Here is an 8,176-nt window from a genome sequence, read left to right on the forward strand (position 1 = left end):
ACAGTGTGTGCGTGGCTGCTGACTGCATTCTGTCAACTCTTTGGTATGTTTAAAGTTTTTATCATGTTGTCCAACTTGTAAATTTACAAAAAATCATTGTGCCATTAGAATGGGTGGGTTTTATGGTATATGGATTTATTTAAACAACACCCCTAAAATTTTCAAAAAGATTTTTCATGACAAAATACTGTCGGAAAATGCAAATGGATAAGTAGATAAAATTAGGACAATACGAATTGTTTTTAATGCTACATAAGAGAAAACCTGTAGGACATTCCCCAAAATCATGCTCATCGTGAAAGCTGCTCTGAGGCAGGGTGCCCTTCCCTTCTATTTGTGTGCTTCAAATTTCCCAAAATAAGCAGATTACTATATAATGGAAGAAAGGTATAAAGAATAAAATAAGTGGGCCAGGCACAGCGGCTCACACCTGTAATCCCGGCACTTTGAGAGGCTAAGGTGAGAGGATTGCCTGAGCCCAGGAGATCAAGACCGGCCTGGACAACATAAGAAGAGCCCATCTCAACAGAAAATCAAAAAATTAGCTGGGCGTGGTGGCCTGCACCTGTGGTCTCAGCTTCACAGGAGGCTGGTGTGGGAGGATCCCTTGAGCCCAGAAGGTGGAGGCTGCAGTGAGCTATAATTGTACCATTGCGCTGCAGCCTGGGCAACAGAGACCCTGTCTCAAAATAATAATAAAGTAAGTGAATATTCCATTCCCACATGGACTACATCTTGCCAAAATCCCTAGAAATATTTATCTATCTATCTATCTTTTTATTTCTGAGATAGAATCTCGCTCTGTCTCCCAGAACTGGAGTACAGGGGCACGACCCCTGCTCACTGCAACTTCCACCTCCCAGGTTCAAGTGATTCTTGAGCCTCAGCCTCCTGAGTAGCTGGGACTACAGGTGCCCGCCACCACGCCCAGCTAATTTTTGTATTTTTAGTTGAGATGGGGTTTCGCCATGTTGATCAGGTTGGTCCTGAACTCCTGGGCTCAAGTGATCCACCTGCCTCGGCCTCCCAAAGTGCTGGGATTACAGGCTGGGATTAAACTTCCCTGGCCCTTTTTCTTCCTTCCTATGTGAGTCCTGCTAGTCACTGGGACAGGCTTAAGATCACCTCTTTTAGAAGCCAGCAAGGCCCTGGGGAACAGACTGGCTCCATGGAGATCTGAACCCCTGGGAGTCCAAGGCTCTCCTGCTGGTGAGCCCCAAAGACCACACCCTGGCTGAGGCACCAGGGGCCCTCGGGATGGTCAGTGAGGCCGAGCTTCCCCGCAAGGCCTCAATCACCACTGCTTCCCACCCTCTGCTTAGCTAGCAAGCGCCCCATGTGGTCAGGCATTGTGCCACATGACCCACCACGGTCTGGAAAGTCCCTCTTTTTAACCACTGTACAGATGGGCAAACTGAGAATCAGAGAGGTGGGGCACTTGCCCAAGGCCACATAACTGGTCAGCAATGGAGTGGATCGAAACTCAAGCCTGCTCTTGACTCTGAGGCCACTGGTTCTTAGCCACACCTGTCACATGTCTCATAGAAATTCTGCCTTCCTTCACCTCAAGGTCCCTACAGCTCAGAGAGTCCCCATCATGAGTGAGTCAAGGCCAAACATGCCTCCCTGCAGTATTGGGAGGCCACCCCTCCACCCCCATCCCAGCTCAGCCACCACCCACATCCTTCCTCAATGTGGCATCCTCACACCAAGCAAACGCCGGCCTCAGTGCCCTTTCTCCAGCAGGCCCTCCTGCCTGTGAGGCTCCTTTCACAGCGGGACGGGGATGAAGGGAACAAGACAGAGGCAGAAGTGGCATGTGGAGACACTCCTTCCTGGACTGCTTCCCTCCCTCAGCACATAGTCACTCAGTCATTCAACAGACATTCACTGAGTACCTAACTGTGTCAGGTAAGTTCTATGGGGGTATAGCGAGGAATATGGAAGCTGGGGACCCAGTCCTCAAGAAGCTTATAGTGTGTAGGTCTGACAAGCTGTATACAACCACAGCAGCACAAGGAAACGAATCTAAGAGTCCCACAGAAATGATAGCATGCTCTGGGGCCGAAGGGGCAGGGGGCATGCCACTGCTGAGTGGAGGAAAGCAGGGCTGCCTGGTGGGCTGCACACCAGGCGGGCCTTACAGATGGCAAAGGGTTCAGCGGGGGAGACGTGGGAGAAGTGGGGTCCAGAGGGATGACCCAGTGCAGGCAGAGGCCCTGAGGCACGATATGCTTGCTGGGTTTATAGCCAGTGGGAGAGAAGTCGGGCCAAGCTCCTCCCTGCCCTCCTGTCCTTACCCTGGGGGAGATGACAGGGCTGCGTGTTACAAGGCTCCACATCCACAGGCTTGGAGTGCTGCAGGCTCCCGCAGTGGCTGGGCGGCCCAATGGCACAGATGACCTGTCGCCTCCGAGTGCCCGAGCTGCAGCTCTTGGAGCACTGAGGCCCACGGGTGGGAGAGAGAGACCCTGAGGGTGAGGCTAGGGGTGGGGACCCACATGGAGAGAGGCAGGGGAAGGTGCCCAGTGGCCCGTGTTAGGTCCAAGGACGGCGCTCGTGTGCAGCCACCTGCTGGAGACCAGGGTCAGGCAGCAGGTGTGGGGGTGGAGAGCACTCACTAGACCCCAGGTGCCCACATGCCAGGCCTGGTCACTGAGGAGGGGGCAGTCCTCATGCACACAGGGCTCGGTGAGAGGTGGCCGGTCTTCCAAGGAGCACGCTGCAGTATGGAGCAAAGAACCCCCATCACCCCGGCAAGTCACGCTCCGCCTCCGGACGCCAACGCCACAGCTGACAGAGCACTGCAAGGACAAGGCTGTCAGCAGGAACTCGGCTCTGCCCCGAGGAGCCACGCCAGGTCGGACAGCTAGCAGCCCACCAGCCTGGCATGGAGGCAGACAGCACCCACTACCCATGTCCTTCCCAGGCCCAGAGGCTGAGTCACTCCCCTGAGGTCACACAGCCTGAACCAGGGCTACTGACAACAGACTGAGGTTGTCACCCATTTGTATTTTCCACCCATTTGCAACTTGAATATATGTAGGTGCTAGAAGCAATGACTGGCAGCCTAGACACTGCCAACCCCTCCCTTGCCCCCAGACAACACACCCAGCTTCTTCCTGCCCAGGCCTTTCTCACCCTGCCCTGGGATCCTGGAGAAAAAGGAAGAGCCCCGGACCAGTCATCCAGGTACTTGCTTCTGGTCCCAGCCTTGGCCACAGCTTCCAAGATGACCTGACAGGTCACTTTACCTCCCAGGACCTCAGTTTCCACAGCAGAGGACAAGACCCCAGCCCTTCTCTGCTGCTGCCCAGGCCCAGCATCAGCCCCATCCGGGCCAGGGCCTCACCTCTCCCCAGGGCTCTGGGCTCCAGGCTGCGCAGCGCTGCAGGTTGCAGGCCTGAATGGCAGGGGGCTTCCCAGGCAGCCCGGAACACTCAGCCTCCTCCACAGCCTCCTGGACGCCGGTCCCGTCAGACGAGATGCAGTACACGGAGCGGGACTGGGAGCCTCCTCCACAGGAGGCCGAGCAGGGCGCCCATGGCCCTGCCTTCCAGCTGGCAGGAGGGGGAATCAGGTAAGGCTGGCCCGGGAGCATGGGCAGAAACCCAGCCCTGAGAGGCACAAGCCCTCACTCACACAGGTGGCCTGAGGATGCCCATCCCTGACCATCCTCTGAACCTCCAGCCTGAACAAACGCCACGACCCAGGCGCTCCTTAGCATCCCCACCACCGGGCCTGGCTCTCTGAGCGCTCCCCACAACTCGGAGCCCTGCACCTCCCCCTTGGCTTTCCGGTCCTCAACGCTATCCCCCTTTTTCCTTCCCACCAGGTCCCTGTCTCCCAGTCAGACTCCATTCCTCTCAGTCTGACCTTAGTCAGGGGCAGCTCCTGGAGAGGGTGCACTCACCCACACGTGGAGCAGCTCTGCCAGGCCCCAGGTGCAAGGACCCGGAGGAGAGAGCAGCCTTGTGGCCCCATGCAAAGCCAAGCCCGCCACCATCCCAGGAGGCCCGCTGCCACCAAGGCCAAGCGGTGACGGGGTGGCACCAGCCCTGCGGGGAGCCTGTGACCTGCAGGTTACCTGTTCCCACACACTCGCTGGGCCCCAGCAAGGCGCCACGCTCCAGGCCGGTGAAGGTAAGAAGTCCTTTGTGCACGAACAAAGGCATGGCCGATGCCAGCAGGCCCTTTGGCCCGACCCCTGGCCCACCCCTCGGCATCTGCCAAGCCAAACCCTCTGCTGGCTCAGACAGACAGGGACCTCTAGAACTTTCTCCAACCCTCCTGCCACCAAGCCTGGGTGTTCTGAGTACTTCATGGTCACAAGAGGGCAGAGACCAGACCCAGGCTCAGGCCCATTCTCTGCCTCCCCCAGGGATAGCTGCCACCTCTCCCACACCCCAGTAACAGTGTGGGGGGCCCTGGACCCCCGCCTCTTTGTTCTACACCTAAAGCAGCTTGAAGGCCCTGTTCCCTTCCCACGCAAGTTCTTGGGCCCCATCATGGGTCGAGGGGCTGGCAAGGCCTCACCGCTTGGTCTCCGGGCAAGGGTGAAGGTTGCAGGAGCGCCGGTCGGCTGGCCGTGGCTGGCGCTGGCACATGTGGTCAGGGTAGGCCTCATGGTCAATGGTGCAGAACACCAGGCGGGATTGGTGACCTGAGCAGAGGCCCGGCCACGGCGGGCAAACGCCAGTCAACATTCACTAAGCGTGTTCCCCAGGCCAGGCGCCATCCTACACTCACCCCGCAGGTCATCCCCATTCAGCCTTAGATGACCCCCCAAGGCAAGTGCCACCATCATCCCCAACTGGCAGATGAGGAAACGGAGGCTCAGAGAGTTTTCGCTGTGAGTGAGAGAGCCCTACTCTGGCACCTGATCACTGACCCCAGGCCCAGCCTCCGCTCCTGAGGGAGTCTGTCTCCTATGAGACAGAGGAGAAGCCCCCTCTGGTTCTATTCACTCAGGCTGGGGTCCTTCATGGAGTCCCCCAGATCCCTGGGTTTTCCTCAAAGCGACCCCCATAACAGAGATTTCTCGCCTGCTCATCCATCACCCCAGGAGGGACTGCGTCTTGCTCACCCATGGCCATGGAAGCCGGCACACAGGGCCCACACCCTCCCCTGGTCCATCCATGCCCGCACCTCCCCCACACTCCACGCTGCAGTCACTCCATGAGCCGTGGCTCCAGCTGAAGCCAGGACCGGGGTGGCGCAGGGGCAGGTGGTATTCGTAGTGCACGCCGGGGTTGGGCTCCTGGCTGATGAGCTGCCATGGGAGAGTCCTTGTTGGGGTTTGCTGCTGGGGGGCACTCCCACACCCTCCACAGCCCCACAGCCCCCTGCCAGCCTCAGGCCCAGAGCCACTCAACCTCCCATGTACCGAGCTTGGCAGCCTCTTGGGGACCACGAGCCACCCACTCGCCTTCTCTCCCCACACCCCCACTTACCTCAATGACCAGGGGCTCTGAGGTGGGGCCCCGGACATGGAGCCGCTCAGGGGCCAGGTCCCCCTCAGCACCCCGCTCGTAATGCAGGATGGTGCTGGCTGCCGGCAGGGCCCGGGCCGCCTCGATGGTCCAGTGCCCATTGAGGTAGTATTCCCCGCGAACATTCTTCACGGCTGCGCAGAGGAGACTGCCTCAGTCAGCGGCAGGGGGGCATGGCCGCACCTCCCCCTGCAGCCCCAGACCTGCCAGGACCTAACCCCAGGCTCTCACCCAGAAAGTTCCTGCTGGCAGCAGCCTCCTCGATGAGGATGCTGGTGGCACCCGCGGGAACTATGAGGATCTGGTTGTAGCCTGGTGGGGGCAGAGACACAGGTGCTGAGGGTGCTGGGCTGTCCCTCCCCCGGCACCACTCAAACAGCAGAAAGGAGCGACCCCCAAGGACTCCAAGTGCCACGCCGCACAGAATGGGGGCAGGGAGGGTACGCAGGAGCCAGACAGGGCCGAGCTGCTGGGAAAGGCAACCCTGGCAGATGAGGCTGCAGTACAAAAGCCAGGGCGGCGGGAAGGCTCAGGGCACCCGGAGCACACTGGGAGTGGGAAGAGATGGGAGGGCATCCAGGCAGTGGCAGGAGGTGGGACTGCACAAGTGGGCAAGGGTCCTAACCAAAGGCCACAGGGCGCCTTTCAGACGTGACCTGATATGGTCAGAGCCTTCGGGTGCCATGAGGGCCACTTGGCCTGGAGCCTAGGCCAGAGCAGGGACAGGCAAGGAAGGGGCAGACAACAGCCCCTTGTCGGAACCACCCCCACCTCGGCTGAGGTCATTAGCGTCAAAGGTGCCTGTGACGGGGTAGCAGGTCGTGCCGTCACCCCCACACTGCAGACACTTGTCCTCCTGCTTGGATGAGTCCAGATCGTGATCACAGCCGACAACCTGTGGGCAGAGACGCGGGAGGCATGGGAGAGGGCATCATGATGTGGCATCATGGCCACATCAAGCCTTGGGCCCCATCCCACCCTAACCCCAGCACCGCGCAGCCCAGGCAGAATAGGGTGGTCAGGAGTGATTCAGTCACAAGCCAGGGGACTGGCCTGTGACTGACAATCCATTTATCTGTCTGCTCAGCTCCCATCTCCCCTTCTGGTAATAATGGCCTGTTTTCCTTGAGGGACCACCTCTCTCCTGCAGAATTTGAATGGAGCTCCCCAAATGTGGGTTTGGGGAGGCTGGAGTGGTTCAGGGTAAGTCCCAACCCCTGGTGGCTGAAACTCCTGGGAATGAGGCCCCCTTTCTCTGGGAGGGGCCAGGCTGCCACAGCAGAAGTCCGGAGCAGCTGGCGGCCACCTCCACACCTCCTGGGAAGAACAGGCCCGATCCTGCTGCTGGACCCATGAAGAGGAAAGCCGAGTGGCACCTCATTCATGCACCTGTGGCTGTCCCTGTTGTTTGTTTTTCTGAAGTCGGTTTTAGCCAGATTTCTACCACCCAGAGGGTTTCTCTTATTGTAGGGCTAGCATTCTCCAAGAATGAAGGTGAGGGGCCACAGGGCATCTGCGATGCCTGCAAGGTACCCTAGGAGCTGGGCTTGGTGTTCTGGTAACTTGAGAAGACACCAAGCTCATGGCAGCTACCTGGGCCTGTGGGTGATGGACAGGGAAACACCCCCACTGAGCCCCCAGGCAGCCCGGAGGCAGGGAGGGGCTGGGGGACCACTCACCCGGCAGCTGCCATCCACACAGACATCCCTCTTGCCAGGCTCGCAGGGCGTCCCATCGACCACAGCCTCCCTGTGCTTGTAGTAGAAGTTCTCCCCCTTGGGAATGCAGTTCAGTTCACACTTGTTTGGGGCTGGGGTGGGCAGGAAGGCAAGACTGAGATCCTGAGGTTGGATGACGCCCCTCCCCAGGGCCCAAGGCCTACCCTAGCAACAGGAAAGCATGGGTCAGAAAGCCCTGCAGCAGCCCCCACCCAAGGAGAAGGGGCCGTCTCCATGAATCTCTCGCACCTCTAAGGATCAAGTCGAAGAAAAGTCCCAGGATAAAGAAAAAGCAAAGCACTTAAAGAAGTCTACCTCAGCATCATTTACCACAGCTGAGGTGGTTACAACAGGCTATTTTTTTTGTTTTGTTTTTTTGAGATGGAGTCTCACTCTTATTGCCCAGGCTGGAGTGCAGTGGCACGATCTCGGCTCACTGTAACCTCCGCCTTCCTAGTTCAAGCGATTCTCCTGCCTCATCCCCCCCAGTAGCTGGGACTACAGGCACGTGCCACCACACCTGGCTAAGTTTCGTACTTTTAGTAGAGATGGGGTTTCACCATGTTGGGCAGGCTGGTTTTGAACTCCTGACCTCAGGTGATCTGCCTGCCCCAGCCTCCCAAAGTGCTGGGATTACAGGTGTGAGCCACTGTGCCTGGCCATAACAGGCTACTCTTTAAATAAATTATCAATGGAATATTACACATGCTGACTATGCAGTTGCAAATGATCATTGTGAAGACTATATGGTGTGGGAAGATGCTTAAGACACAGAATGCAAAACGGTGATTAATATGCAATAATTACAAATATGTAAGTGTATATGGAGAGAATAATGTGAAAGAGGCTAAGATGAAATGCTAACAGTGATCTTGTGAAAGGGGCAGGATGAGGGTAACTTTTTCCTGGTTTTAATGTTTTTCAGATGGGATCTCACTCTGTCTCCCAGGCTGGAATGCAGAGGCA

At 57.7% G+C, this 8,176-nt stretch overlaps 1 protein-coding gene across 1 annotated transcript in view; it reads right to left on the reverse strand.

The window, feature by feature from the left end:
* Positions 1-8,176, reverse strand: part of PAPLN (papilin, proteoglycan-like sulfated glycoprotein) — a 36,808-nt gene that overhangs the window by 18,085 nt on the left and 10,547 nt on the right. The window contains exons 4-11 of the mRNA XM_011949614.1: positions 7,172-7,325; positions 6,264-6,387; positions 5,454-5,626; positions 5,149-5,272; positions 4,537-4,663; positions 3,353-3,560; positions 2,622-2,804; positions 2,301-2,442 (exon numbers count right to left, since the gene is read on the reverse strand). Of these exons, the coding sequence (XP_011805004.1) occupies positions 2,301-2,442; positions 2,622-2,804; positions 3,353-3,560; positions 4,537-4,663; positions 5,149-5,272; positions 5,454-5,626; positions 6,264-6,387; positions 7,172-7,325 (1,235 nt within the window). The remainder of the gene's footprint in view (positions 1-2,300; positions 2,443-2,621; positions 2,805-3,352; positions 3,561-4,536; positions 4,664-5,148; positions 5,273-5,453; positions 5,627-6,263; positions 6,388-7,171; positions 7,326-8,176) is intronic.

Source organism: Colobus angolensis, unplaced genomic scaffold, assembly GCF_000951035.1.
Source record: "Colobus angolensis palliatus isolate OR3802 unplaced genomic scaffold, Cang.pa_1.0 Scaffold3, whole genome shotgun sequence".
Classification (NCBI taxonomy): domain Eukaryota; kingdom Metazoa; phylum Chordata; class Mammalia; order Primates; family Cercopithecidae; genus Colobus; species Colobus angolensis.